The following is a 14,967-nucleotide window of genomic DNA, read 5'->3' on the forward strand; positions in this document are numbered from 1 at the left end:
AAACTTATTCATGTGCCCTCAAATTGGGAGCGCTGCACTTTGATAAATAACAAATAGACAGCTGAGAATGTTAACACTTGGTCTAGATAACGACTTAATATATGGCTATTTATCCAAAGTGCTTGAACGAAGCAAATCTGCATGTGTAAGTTAGAAACTTCACTGCTGTTCTGACCAGGTATGATTGGGTTTGCCTTGTTATTTCCTGTCGTCGAGGTGCTGCTGCGTGTGGAAACAGCTCTGCTGGGCAAGCTGAAACCCTCCACTGTGAAGTTGGAGAAGAGGGTAGGGTAGGAGTCCTTGAAAGTGGGCAATGATAAAAAACCTTAAAGCCTTCTAACTCTATCTGGAAGCTTTTGCAAAGCTTTTGGGAGGGTGGCGGTGGGATGTGGCGATGATTCCTGTATGCTGTTTTTTTTGAATACTTCTGTTATAGTGAAAGGTGTCCTTGGAGACTTGGGCTGAAGACCAGGGTAACATGCTGTACTGGAGTGAAGAAGAGTTAGAATGCATTTATTCTGGAAAGAAAAGGTTTGTTTTCAGTTAACAGATGAATCTCTTTAAGGCTCATCCACCTTCATTAGCATCAGTTTGCATGTAAACCCATCCCAACTTCCTGAAGGGATTGTGGGACAAAAAAGCGAAACTCTTCCTGCTCGTGGCAGATGGCAAGAGGCGCAAGAGTCATGGACTGTGGCTTGGCAGGCTCAGACCAGAGATTTGGAAAAACCTTCTTGCATAGGCAGTTCATGCTGCACAGGAATGAGGTGTGCAGAGACGGTGTGCTCTGCCATCCTGGGTTTCAGGGCTTGGCTAAAGTCCCCACTGACCTCATCTGTTGCTGGCAATAGTCCTGTGTCAAGGAGGATGAGGATGGATTGTATGACCTATAGAAACCTGTTCCAACCAGCTTTTCTGCAGTTTTCTGACTCGTCTCGATGTAAATCCTCTCTGTAACCTGAGCAAAATTGTCCCGACAAAAACCAGCTCTTTGCCAACATAGAAACACCTGCCTAGGATGGTTATGGGTGTCTTCCAGCACTGTGGCTGGAAACCTTGCCTGTGGGACTCCTCGCCTCTTGCTGATGCCACCTCTGCCAGCGAGAACGTGCAGCATCACGAGAGGGGACAGTAATATTGAAGGCTTTGCCAGGTCCAACTGTGGACTTTTAACTTGCTATGGCAGACATTACGAGATAGCATGTAGAAACAGCTACAGTGGTGTGTGCTAGTATTGCTACAAATGGTCTTTTTAATGGTTGGCCTGGACTTACTTGTAGGAGTATGAGTCCTGTTAGCCTAAAACTACAGATGGCAACTTAAGAGTAAGGAAGAAGGCGCCATGGAGTGTGCTGGGGACTTGGTGAAGGCAGTGTTGGGAGAAACTGAAGGAGCAGAAGAGAGGCATTTCATCTTTCCAGTCATGACTGTTTTCAAATCCATTTTTCTTAAAGAATAAACATGTGAAGTTTTGGCAGCACAAAGCAGAGAGACTACTCATCACCTCCCCTTCAAAGAGTCTCCAGTGTTAAATCTTGCAGCTGTCATAGGAGATAACAAAATCTGGCCCTATCCATGTAGTAATGCCCTGTGTGTGTATAGATTTCTGAAGGAAGAGACTTAAAAGTATCTTAGTGTAAAGAAGGTATTTATGTATTGCATATGTGTAACTTTAATGACACAACCTGAAACCATAAGAGAAATAGGAATAGAATACTTTGCAATAAACTTTATTTTTATGGCCATAGCTTTGGGACAACAATAGGAAACCAGTTTTCCTTTCCAGCAATCCAGTACTGAACAGTAAAATGCAGTTAAAGAGTGTTCTGTTAGCTATTATTTTCAAATATTTTTTAATATTAAATATACATTTTTTACATATCATGCTTGACTTCAGTGTCTCACTCTGTTTTCTCAGCACAGCAAATGTCTTTTCCATCAGGTTTGTGTAGCAAATAGCACATTTTTATTGAGCCTCTCCGTAGCTACTTGTTTAGAAGCTGAACTGCATCTGTTTCCTCAAGATGTGCTGAGGGAAACTCTGAAGTAGGTGTTCTGTAGAAGATTAGACCTCCCTAGCCTTAAAAATCTGCTAAGCCACTTCTCTGGTACTTTATATGGGAGAAAACCACTCTCGTCTTTTAAGAAGAACGTGAAAGTGCTGAGGGAGCAGGGTTGACAGGAACACAGATCTTGTCTGACGTACCAAGGCAGTTTCAGGTCCTGAGCTGATGCCTATCCGTCTGATTGGCACTCTGCAAAGGCAACGGTAGTTATTAAGCCCTGTTTAGGCTGTAATGGGAACCAAGTGAAAACCGTGGAGAAGACATTTGAGTAACAGTGAGGGTGTTTGAAAAAACAGACTTTCTTCCAGCTATAATAAACAAACCAGCTAAAAAGACTAGAGCAGAATGGGTGGTGGCTTCTCTGCGAGATGCAGCTAGGAAGGAAATCCCGTATGGCGGGGTAAATATACTGGCAGCCCATGTGTCGCAATGAATAGGTCAGCTTTACCGAAAACAAACAGTACAAGAAGAAAGATGATGTTGCGGCATGTCATGTAGCTGCTGTGTTCCGGCACAAGCTGTGCGCATGGTATGTAAATCAGGTTGTAAGCACAGGACTATGAGCCCCCTTGGATAGAAAATGCTGTAATAAATACTGCAATAATAAATACTACAGCAACAGAAAATGCTGTAATAAATATTGCTATTCCTGAGAAGGTTCCAGGAGGAAGTCTGTCTTCCATATATTTACGTGACATGAGGTTACCCTTCATCTGTCATTAGAAACAGAATTACTCGCCTATTGGAGTGCTTCTGAGTGTGTGTTTGGCTGTTTGGAATAACCAGCTTGCTTTTATGTGTTGGTTTAGAGCATCCTTAACAGCCACCATTCGTTAGACTCAAATTTATGTTGTTCCCCTATAGACTGGCTGGGATTCTCGTATATACTGCTGCAAATTGTTTATTTTGGAAATGTGAAATTGGAAGCAAAAGTCATAGAAAGCCAAAGGGGTGACAGGAGCATTTTGCAGAAATTTTCAGGGTTTTTCAAATTGTGGGTTTTTTGAGTTGGAGTCAATGCTTTCAAAAGTTCTCTTGTGAAATGGGATTTTTGAGAAATGCCCTTTTCCAGTTGAAAGGTCAAGTTTGTGACTTGGGCTGTTTCTGCTTCTGTTGGTCCCTCTGGAATTAGCCAGAGAATGAACAAAATTCCAGTCTGTCAAAAACTTCGTTGAGTTTGAAACGTTTCCATTTTAATGAAATGGTAATTTATGAAGAAAAAGCATTTTCCAGTATCTTCTGGTCAGCTCCACAGAAGGTTTGTTTTTTTTTTTTTTCCAAGTAAATTCCTTTTGTGACTTACTTAAGGATTAACATGTTTTCTGCCAACACTCCTTTTGTTTCTGTGATCTCTTTTGTCTTATGCATGGCTCTGTATTTGATAGACACGTAAATGGTTTGATGTGGTGTTTTGGGATGTAATCTCGAAGCACCTAACCCACTGAAAATACAAGGGAGAGTGTGCACCACCACCCTATGGTCCCCCTAGCCCTTGAGCTTGCAACTCTGAAGTTTGTAAGCATATTATTTGTATTAGTGAAGAATGAGTAATTTCACATAGGTGACTAGCTATGCAACTGCAAAACTGGTTGTTTTGCAAATGCTATGTATAGATGCAAGGATAAGTATGCTCATGGACCTATTAAAATCAGTGGAAGGACTCCCTCTGGTTCACTGGGCACATCATCAGACATTAGGCACCTGGATTTGAAAAATGAACCTCAGCAGTTTCATATTGACTTGTCAAATTATTACAGAACCTGAGCTGAAGGAATCCAGAAATCGTAGATAAAAACATGTGTTATGACAGCTTTGTCCAATTTGCTTTTCACCAGCACAAGATGTAATGGCACAGAACACAAGTTAGTGCAGTAACAGTGCAGAAAGTTAGTGTCTTCTGAAGAAGAGAGCAATAACATAAAATTTTGATCAGAAAGTTCAAAACTTTTTGAGTGTATCTCATGACTATGTAGTGTTTTATAAAAAAAAAAATAATAAAGCTTTTCACTGATCATAGGCTTTTGCAAACCCATGGAGAAAAGCTTCAAGCCTGTGGTTTAATGTGGAAAGGAAAGCTGTTTCATAAATTTGACCAGGCTCACGCCTCAGCACTTATCTTCCTTTGATCACACAACGGGGATTTGTTTCCAGAGAGGCCTCACGTTTCATGGCATGCCCGTTGCGGTTTTATGCCCCTGAAGTGCATCTTAACAAAACAGTCGTGATGAGGAAAAACAATATCCTTTCATTTGGAGCTTAATTACATGCTCTGATAATATCTGTTTTTTCCCTTCCTCTTCATTTATAGCAGATGAAGAATTTGTTTTCACTTATTTTATCTTTCATTGAACAAACACTTCTTTCAAAAATATTTTCAACGTTCTGTTTACCCTAGACAGGCTACCCTAAATAGCCGAGCTGCTCAGATGGAGCTAATTTTCTGCTTTACAAAAAACAACCAAAGAAAAATGAGCAAATGCTATGGTTTAGCATTTCTAGTGCTAGGAAAGTGGTCTTGACTGAAAGCTTGTGTGTATAAAGCTGTGTGTACCAACATGGATATTCCCAACTCGCAGGACACAAATAGCGAGCCATGACTGATCCCACTGCAGTCATGTGCTGCCCACTGGTTACTTGGTCATATCCCAGTGCTGTCCTAACTCGTGATCTTTTAAACTACCAGAAGAGTTATTTCCAGGGAGAAAAGAATGACAAAACATTGGAAAAAAGGATACAAGTAGATTGCTTTCTGTTTTCTCAAAAAGTCATACCAAGTTTCACACTGTGATTCAAGTGATTTTATAAATTATAGTGTAGTTTAATGTTATTTCAAAGTAATTTGCTGCACTGTAAAGGGTGCAATGAAAAAATGCTTATACCATTTCATGTATATTCGTACATTTGTAATTCTGTTTGGAATTTAGTCTTTTCAGTGAATCCAGGAAGCAGAATTCTGATTTCTAATTTATATTTACAGTTGTTAGTGTATTTAATGCTGCGCTTTTGAGGCACATGGAAAACTTTGTTGTAGCTCATCCAGGATCAGATTTGCAGTTTCCTGAAAGGGCTGCCCAGCAGAGCCCGCAATTAATCAGGATGTAGTACAAGTTGCAGTGGGAGCATCGTCTCAGGAATGAGTGAATGTTTTCCCTTGTTGCGGGTGAATGGGGATGAAGGAATGGTTTCTTGGTTTCCATCTGGTTAGTTGCGCTCAGAGCTTCATAAATCTCTCTCAAAATAAATAAATAAATCCAGTTTGATAGCGGTGGGCAGTCCTGTTCCTTTTGAACACATGGTGATTGAACCCATATGGATGGTGATAGAGCCATCAAGTGATGAGTGGTAACAAACCTCAGTAGTCCACATCTCATACAAGAATACAGATTCCCAATCTCTATTTTCTAATAACAGGCCACTGATGATCAGTCAGGGATACTGTACAAGTCAGTCTTGTCACTTCTTAAATTCTTAAATACTGGTTTTGTTTTGTAAGAATCACTTGACTGTATCTACTGGAGTAGGATTTTGCTGTTTGTTTTTTAAACTAGATCCTAAAGAGATGTTCTTTCATATAATTTGAATTCATTGTATAACCTGGCCCTCCTTGAGAACATCTCAACATCAGTATTTTATGGACCTAAGATAGTTCAAGTCACCATATTGTTTCTTGTTCTAGCAACTGAAGTATAAAGCTTACAAAACAAAAGCTTAACCTCAGGCAGCACTGTCATACCTTAGCTGCCTCCAGAGGTGGAAGTTCTTGATACTGTACAGACTACAATGAGAAGCAGATGCACCATTGTTTTGCATTTGCAGAACACATCTTGGCTGATACATACCTGCATGGGTATGTATATATACGTACATGTGCACATACTCTTTTGTGATGCAGCTACATGAACTTTTTCTGTAGTATGTCCTGCAATTACAAAATCTGGTAAGGCTGAGGTTCTTCACAGGTCACCAGGTAAATCGTCTTGCTGGTTTTGCATGAGATATGGAGGAAATGTGCTGATATGGGAATACGTTGCTTATCATGTTTGACATTTAGACATAACTTACTCCTGACGTATAACACGTGCTACCGCAAAACAAATTTCCTAAAGTAACAAACCTGTACTGTTTCTAATGTTTCATCTCTGATTAACTGCCTTTTATTGACCTCTGAAAGTGATTGCTGGATGGGGCACTGGCCTTTTTCTCCCTCATCAATGCTCAGCTGAGTATGCTTTTTAAATTACGTATTGCACCCCAGCATCCCAGGAATGGGACAAGCAATTGAAGCTACCTAATAAAAGGAGATCTATTTCTGAAGGCATAATTTCTATAGTAAATACATGGTTTGCGTGATGACTTTGTTAATGATCTAATTCCTAGAAACAGTATGTTAGAAAGTGCTACTGATTCATCCTCAAATTTCAGGGCCAGATCTATGGTCAACAATCACCTGTTTTAACAGAGCTCTTCAAGTATTTTAACAAACAAGGAAAACATAGAGAGGTTTTTTCTTTCACGTCAGGCTGATACGTGCAACTTTCAGCTACGTACCTGGTACCATTTATCTTTTACATTTCTTTCTGCCACTAGTAAATAGTTTTTGTTTGTGTTCCAACCTTAGGATGCTGTCTTACACACACGTGCAGGGATAACTTTGTCCTGGGGGCACAGTACCATTGATTTCAAGGACGCTGCTTGTGGTTATAAAAAATGTTGGTTTGTATGTGTGTCTGCAAGGGTGAAAGATTAGATTAGAGCTTCTGTAGACATTGTGCCTCATCTTGCTTTCATGTGACAGTTTCATAAACCAGGGTAGCTCCATTCAAACCAAAAGCTGCTCCCTGGAGTAAACACTGTGTGAAAACAGAGGCGGCTCTTTCCCCATTGATTCTTCAGTTCTGTTTATAAAGGTTTGTGAACATCTGGGTACAATTGAAATTACTGATAATAATAAAAGGCACCGGATTTCTGTAGAGTGATAAGATAAGGGGTATTTTTATGTGGATGTTGTGCCCTGCTCTGTCCTTTTTACTTAAAAGTTTGAAGACATAGGTGGCTGGGAGTTATATCTATTGTGTAGTTATGGGGGATTTATGTGGAGAAACTACATTTGGGAAAAAGAGGACAAATTCCAGAGAAGCTTTGAATATATGGTAACTAGCTCTAACGAGAAATCACTCTGTTGTTTCAATACCGTAATAAAGAGCAAAAAGGATTTCCTAGAGTGGCTTTTTCTCCCCCATTGTTTACTACTCAAATGCATTCATTTTTAAAATTAAAGTGTAGGAAAGATGGAAAAGGTAACGCTCTGTGCCATATTCCTGAATTGCAATATATATGGGAACTGAAGCGCTAGAGATGGCAGCTCTGCTCCAGAAGGGTACCGGCACGAGCAGTTCCACCTCCTTGGCCCTGGGCTCACCACAGTAAGCGCTTTTTTCATACATGATGTTTGGTCCCTTCCTATGGGGAAACATTGGCACATTGTTACTCAGCCTTCATAGGGAGCAATATTGGTATGATATTACTCCCAAACTGTGCTCTGCTGACACAGAACCTCGGTTGACCGCTCCTCAATTCTCTGTTATGTTTTTTGCATCACCTCATGTTATCTGCTACTCAGAGCACACTGGAAAGTTTCCACTTGAGAAATAGAAATGATCATTAATGAATTGATCTGATGGGCTGAGAGCTAGTTTACCATAGCTGGCTTAGTGCATCTCAGATAGGCTGTGGTCATCACCTGCATGAGGTCTCTTAGCGCCTTTGGTAGCATAGGCTTCAATGCAGCAGCTCAGCTAATGCAGAATAAGCCATGATATCTTGAGTGTTTGGCCCGAGTCCTTAGTCTAGATTGGCTGTGAACCAGTTACAACTGGGGTCAGTTAGACTGCAAGTGGGTAAAAATGACCCAGACTAACAGGGTAAGTGTGACCCCATCACATTCCTTGCCCTGTGTATGATCTGCGCAGGCTGAGAGGAAGTGCTAAATGCTTTTTCAATTTTTTAAAAAATTCTCTCTAGTGCAGGAAATAGAGAAATATGTCCCTGCATACCTTTTGGAATGCAGATTATGTCTCCCCTGACCCACGTTAATAAAAACAACAGCATCTTGGGGGGTGGGAAAATGAAAATTGCAGATCTTTTCAGTTTGCCTTTCCCAGCTGGTCTGTCTGCCCTCGCTGACCATAGTGCAATGATGTGGTGCAGGCATTAACAAAGAACGTTAACAGCATGCAAAAAAGATGATACTTGGTTTATCCTGGAATTTAGTTTCCTTTTCTTAATCACTGTAGAGGAAAACGTTAAATATTTCTATTTACATTTGATGTGTAGTACCACGGCCAGTGAATTCAAAACCATGGCAGAAATTTGGAGCCTGATTTTCGGAATTGCTTGTTACCTGCAAGTCTGGGTCGTGTGAATGAAAGCTGCAGGTATTTAGTACTTATGAATGTCAAACTTATTTCCCTTTCCATGCAAACATTGATAGCTTGACATCCTTCATGTGCCTGTACATATGTGTATACAAATGTGGGTGCCTATTTATAATGTATATATATGTCTACAGTCTAGCCAGAACTTTTACTCAGTTCATTGTGTGTAGTACCTGATGTAATGAGATGGTGGTGGTCTGTCCAATTAAGGCATTCTACCTTGATTTTTTTTTCCCCCTTCTTTTCTTTCTTTTCTTTTTTTTTTCCTTTTCTGAGTCTGTTTTTATTTTTAGCCTCTTTTCCTTGATGTGAGCAAGGTTACGAGGGCCGTGGTTGAGGATATTGGCGGCTTTATAGTTCTCATCCAACAAAACATAAACTGAAAGCCATTCCTTGATGATGTTTCTTAAATTGTTTGGCATACCTTGTCGAGATGAAGGGGTGGCTTTAGTTTGTTTTCTTGTTTCTGGCGAGTGACAACAGTTCTTTAGTTGACGTATTTTGACTTGGCAGCTAGGCCGCTTAATGTGCGGCAGGCGCTGGAGGAGGATGGCACTGGGTTGGCAGCAGAGCTGCTCCAGCGCCACAGCAGGATGTCCGCGCCCCATGACGTTACTCTCTCAAGCAGCAAACAGGGCCGGGGAGATTCCTAATCCTCTTCTCACTGCAGGTGAACCTGATTCATTCCAGATATACACAGATTTAATGACTCAGAACGCTGCTCTCTTAAAATGGGACTTACAGCACAGTCTCATATAGCCTTTCAGAGGAAGAACTGAACTCCTCTGCCAGCCTAAAATCAGTGAGGTTTTTCAGAGTTTATTAGTGTGTGAATTTTGTGTAGGAGCAACTACAGTGTGATCTTAAAAAGTGGGTTTTCTTTCTCTGCTGAGGAAAATGTTATAAACGTCATTTTGGTATGATGCACTTTTAACAGGGGAGTGATAGCTTTAGAAAGGAATAACACAACCCAATAGTGTTTAATTTGACATTATTTTTTGTGGGTTTAGTTTTAGATAGGATTTAATTCTGAGTATTTTTTATTATTCAGTGGGAAGGAGAGTATTCTTGATTGTCTTGACTTTATCTTAAATCTCAAAGTGCTGCTACTACCAATTCAGAGAGGATTCTGTAGCGTGCATTGCATTTAGTATCAACCCTGCATAAGATAAATATCTTGTAATGTTCCTTTGCTTTCTGAAGTGATACTTCCAGATTTTGCTAACGGGTTTGATAGATGCTGATTAAGTTTTGAAGTGATTGTAAGAAGTGAGATTACAAAGTTCATGAGAAATAATTCACAGTAATAAATGGTTGTTTTATTTCTTTGCTTCCAAATATGCACTTTTCATTATTAGAAAATCCCAGCAGATTGTTTAGCATCTTCATAATTTGTCTGCTTTTCAACAGTAAATGTTGAAGTTGGGGCCGAAAGGTTAAATGCTTCTAAGTACTCTCATATAGTTGTGCCATTAATTTGGTATATAAGGAGCAACAACTCAAATGATTTGGACCTCTCAAACTAGTTTTGTAGTCAATCCTGTGCTGCATACACTTTTGCAGATGTTTATTTGCACTGATAGTTGACTATAAGAATAAACTATAATGTTTAGAAAGCAAAGTGTCCAATTATTGGTAGGATTGGTTGATGTCTGCAGTTGATTGTAAGCGTGAGGAAGCAGGCACGTTTCCTGGAGACTTATATCTGCCTCGTCATTGAACTGTAAGCCATAATTTTGGGCTTAATAAATGAAGATCATCATAAATGAAGTAAGTACAGGAAACAAATATGCTATAAGTATCGTCTGCATTACATGGAAAAGTTACACTCACAATCCACAGCCATCAGCTTTAAAGCCTGAGTCTAGACCATCTTCCTCCGAACTTCTCACTCACCAGAGCTCCTGGCTGCTTTGGTACGTACCTTTGGAAACCCACATCTAGAAACTTCTTGGCAATGCAGGGAGACGGAGCCCAGCGAGCTCTGCCTGTGGAGGTCTGGAATGGCTGTGGTTGGCAGAAGACGCTGAAGGGTTTATAAGCACCGCGTTCTCAGAAACCCCGCTTTTGTGCAGATGCTCTGGCTGCAGTACCATGAGCAAGGCTGGCAGAGGAGGGCTGGCAGCGATGGAGGAACAGGCTGCTGTTAAACACAGCTCACAACCTGCACCCCAGCCATTTTCAGAGAGCTGCTGATATGCAGAGGAGCAGCGTGTGCCAACACATATGTCCCTGGTACAGCATTCCTTCATGGAAATTGGGTGAATGAAAGGTGGCTTGGTTGGCTATGGATTTCTCCATGCTGCTGCGTGCACGTGTGTTGTGCAACAGCGTCTGGCATGGTGGGTGGAGCAAGGGTACATTTCCTCAGAGGTGGTTCCTTCTTACTTTTGGGCTGGCTGTCCCCTAGAGGAAATAACTGAGAGCATCTCCCTGCTGTGTGGCTGGAGCTCTCTGCCCTTTTCTGACCAGCTACTCAGTGTTTTCTCTGTGACACGGTCTCTGTTTCTCTGGGATGTATGAATGGTCTTAGATTCCAGTTATGATAACTGTAGCCAATTTGGTATTTTGGCTATTTTTTCTTATTTTTACATTTCTACCTGGTATGTTTCATAATATCTTTTACTGTACTTTTAGTTCCTAGACCTGCAGATCTGTGCATTGATATTATATTTTCTTGTGATTTATCTTTAACCTTTATTCCTACTTGTTAGCTCATCTTCTGGACAGCCTAGTCTGATTAAACTTCAAATAATAAATGTATGTGTATGAATATTTATATTTGCCTCTATGTGTGCATGTCTGTTTGTTTGTAATGTGTGATGCCATTTTACAATAGTGTATTGATTCTTGATATATAGCTGTTATTTTAATTCAACCATTCCCTTGGTATTCCGCTTATAGAAGATGACTCCATCATGTTAGGTCCAGCATAAACACCTGAAGAAAGATTAGTCACATTCAGTGGACATTTGTTGTAATTCCTATACATTTTTCCACTTACACCAGTTTCTGGATTTTATTTGACCCTCTTTTCCATTTTTTCTATCCATAGCATAACTCTAAGAAGATTTTTCAGGAAGTCACTAGAAAGTTAGAATAAGTTTGAATTATTGAGAGACAAACTGAAATAGCTTGTGTATTTGAATGTGGGCATGGTATCTTGCACTTGTTGCATTTCCCCTGTCCAGTTACTTTACAGTCTTCAACTATTTTATTCTCACTAACATTGTATTAGTGAAAATAGTGAAATAGTTCCACATGAGGATCATGGGGTTTCCTTACAGTCACAAAAGGTAGTGTCAGAACCAGGACTCGGGAGCTGCTCATTCCCAATACAGCCCCCCCACCATGCATTGGCTGTACAGCACATTCCTGAATTACCAACTGCTGAGCTTTTAAGCAGTTGAGTTGTGACACTTCCGTAGCAGGAAGAAAGAAGGACCAGAGTGTGAAAGTTGCCCAGAGTTAAACCGGTGTAACTGTTTCTGCCTACAGTGTTGATGACAGAACTGCCTACCTGGCCCTGGGAGCGGTGAGGAACATCTCACTTAACATTTCCATCTCTAACGTTGGGGATGATGCCTACGACACCAATGTTTTCTTCAATTTTTCTGGGGAGCTCTTCTTCATCAAAATGTGGCAAAAGGTAAGAAGGGCCAGTCTCGCTGTAAGCAAGTCTCTTAACTTTAAGCCAATTTAATTGCAAGATGTAGGGATGGGCGTGGCCTGGTCCACACTGCTGAGACGTTTGGAAGTTATTTCTGATTATGCTGGGCTTGAATTTCTTCCAGGCTCTTTACTGAGGTTTTTTTCTTTTGTGGGTTTGATCTGTGTAAATTACACCCTTTCTGTTTCTGTAGAAGACACAGCACTGTTATTTGGGGTGCACTAATGAAAAAGAAAGACCGTTTGGTTGAGGTTTTAAGGTATTAAGAGGTAGAGGGAGACTGGTTTGGAAACCGGTAGGGTACCAAATGGTGCTGAAATACAAAGGGTACCTGTAGTTTGAGTGGTGCCACACTGCACTCAGCAGTCCTGGTCATCTCCTGACCTGGGCTCCTAGGTTTTCTCCTTGTTGAAATCAAGATACAAGGCTGTTCTTCGCTCACGTTCCGGTGCAAGTTTGGGTTGTAGCCAGGGCACATCACTAGATCTAAGAGCTCAAAAGTGCTTTTAATTTCACCTGCATGGAGTCAGGTGAATATTTGGGTTTTAGTCTCTTTACATTTAGATTGAAATACTCAGATGTTTTAATTAGTATGAGTTCATTTAGAGATAAAGCTGTTGAAATACAAACACTGAATCAAACTTTTTGCAAACTGATGGCTGCAAAAGCTGTCTGAGTGTGAGTAATGTGAAAATAATTGTGCAAAATGGGAGCTGTACAGTCGTAACAACATTCTGTCTGTTCCTGCTTTTCACCGTCATTTGTCTCTCTGCTAGAGCTTTGCTTTGTAAGCCATAGGAACAATATTAAAAACAGTAGTACAACTGTTGCGAAGCATGGGATTAACTCAGTCCATTGAACCAATAACATTTTGCCATTATTTGTCATGTTTTATGATAGATTTCGGTTATTATAAACCCCTTAAATTAACTCATTACATAATAAAACAAAATATGATAATTTCTTATACGTGTTAACTCTCTTAGTGTTCAGTTTTGACTATTATGTTTAATACAGTTGCAAGCCTCAAAGTTGTCTTTGTATTATAAGCTTCATTTTCAGACAGTATGTGCTGCAAGTGTGCAGTTTATCAAGAGGAAAAAAACAGGGGATAAAATAGAAATGCCTTACGCCAATACGCAACTTCTCCTTAATGGAAGCTTTATGTGAAAACTTTCAGGGTCTGGCCCATCTCCCATTGAAGTCAGTGGGAGGGTTTCCATTCCTTTGCACTGGAAAAGAAACAAAGCTTGAAGCATGTTCTTTTAAAAGGTTGTGGTTTTTTTTTTTTTCTTCTGTGCTTACATGTTGAATATTTTACGCATACGGATTAACTAGAACACCAATTGCCTTCGTTGTTCCTCTTGGCCAACACTGTGAGGGCACAAGCTAAAGATGATGTGCTGTTTCCCTTGGTATTTTACCTTGAGCCTGGGTCTATAACAGACTTGAAACATCTATGCTGAATGCTGCCTAGAAGGAGCAGTTTCTGGAAGCAGATGACATTGTTGTAGGGTTATCTCACTACTCAGTGTGTCTTCTGATAATAGAAGCTAGCATTTCTTTAAAAAAAAAATACAGTACACGTCAAGGAAGCATGTAGGCTTCCTTCTTCCTTAGGTCTTGCAAACAAGATCAGGGTATAGTCTGCTGCTACTTCTGATGTTCCACTGTTCTTGTGATTGATTTGATAGGGTTTGGGTTTTTTTCTGATAATTATTTTAGTAACAGTTTTGAAAAACCAAGTCACAGGGTTGTGTTTTTGCTTTAGGACAAACTAATATATTGTTGGCCTCACCATTTGTCCAGTTGGGAAACTGGATTATGACCTCATAGCCTCAGTTACAGTGTTACATTTTCCCTAAGCTCTTTGAACAATGATTTTTTTTGTAAAATATCACAGCCTCCATGTTTCATAACCTACTCCCATCCCTTGACATCTATGCATCATAGGTTCTTTAAACAGATTTTGTTCCTGGTTGAACATTGCCCAGGCAAAAATCCAGAACGTAAAGCCAGAATAAAAATGATGACTCCTAAGATTTCCCTTAGTGGAGCAATTTTGGAATCAAAAGAGCTTCTTGTTGTAGGAAGCTTTCAGCAACAACTGCCTTTTAATGAATAACACTAAAGTGGAAGAGAATGGTCTCTTCCATGTGGTTGCTTGATCCTTTTTCTGCAAGGTGACTCTGAGAACGATGATCGCATGGTGGGCTTCTGTAACCTGTCTCTGGAGTCCTTTCAGGATGCTGTGAGTCCCCTGTGTGTTTTCCCTGTGTTCCCACCGGGGACGTTTCTGGTGGATTCAGTGTGGGTTTGATTCTTTCTATGGATTGGTTACAATGAGACCTGACAGTGCAAAAGTTTAATGCTGTTTTTTTTCAACAAGAGTTATTGAGGCAAAATGCCACATCTTGCATTTGAAAAGAAATGGGGTGGTCTAGCTCAGGGATGATGACGGTAGCGTTCCCTGAAGGGTCTGAGTGGAGCTGGCCCCTCTTTCCTTTCTGGAGACTGAGATTTCATGAAACATGGTGGGTAGAGACACTACCTAGAGAACTATCAGCCATTGGAATGATCTCCCCAGGGAAGTGGTGGATTCCTCAACACTGGACACTTTTAAGATTTGGCTGGACAGGGTACTGGGCCATCTTGTCTAGACCATGCTTTTGCCAAGAAAGGTTGGACCAGATGATCCTTAAGGTCCCTTCCAACCAGGTATTCTGTGATTCTATGATACCTGGCAAGGCTTTGCTGCATCTCTGTGAGGTAAAAAAGCATTCATCAACTGATATTT

At 40.5% G+C, this 14,967-nt stretch overlaps 1 protein-coding gene across 1 annotated transcript in view; it reads left to right on the top strand.

Moving 5' to 3' along the window:
• The window catches only part of ITGA9 (integrin subunit alpha 9), a 233,274-nt gene that overhangs the window by 139,103 nt on the left and 79,204 nt on the right, over window positions 1–14,967 (top strand). Inside the window, exon 18 of the mRNA XM_076330800.1 lies at window positions 11,999–12,149. Within this exon, the coding sequence (XP_076186915.1) occupies window positions 11,999–12,149 (151 nt within the window). The remainder of the gene's footprint in view (window positions 1–11,998; window positions 12,150–14,967) is intronic.

Source organism: Aptenodytes patagonicus, chromosome 2, assembly GCF_965638725.1.
Source record: "Aptenodytes patagonicus chromosome 2, bAptPat1.pri.cur, whole genome shotgun sequence".
Taxonomy (NCBI): domain Eukaryota; kingdom Metazoa; phylum Chordata; class Aves; order Sphenisciformes; family Spheniscidae; genus Aptenodytes; species Aptenodytes patagonicus.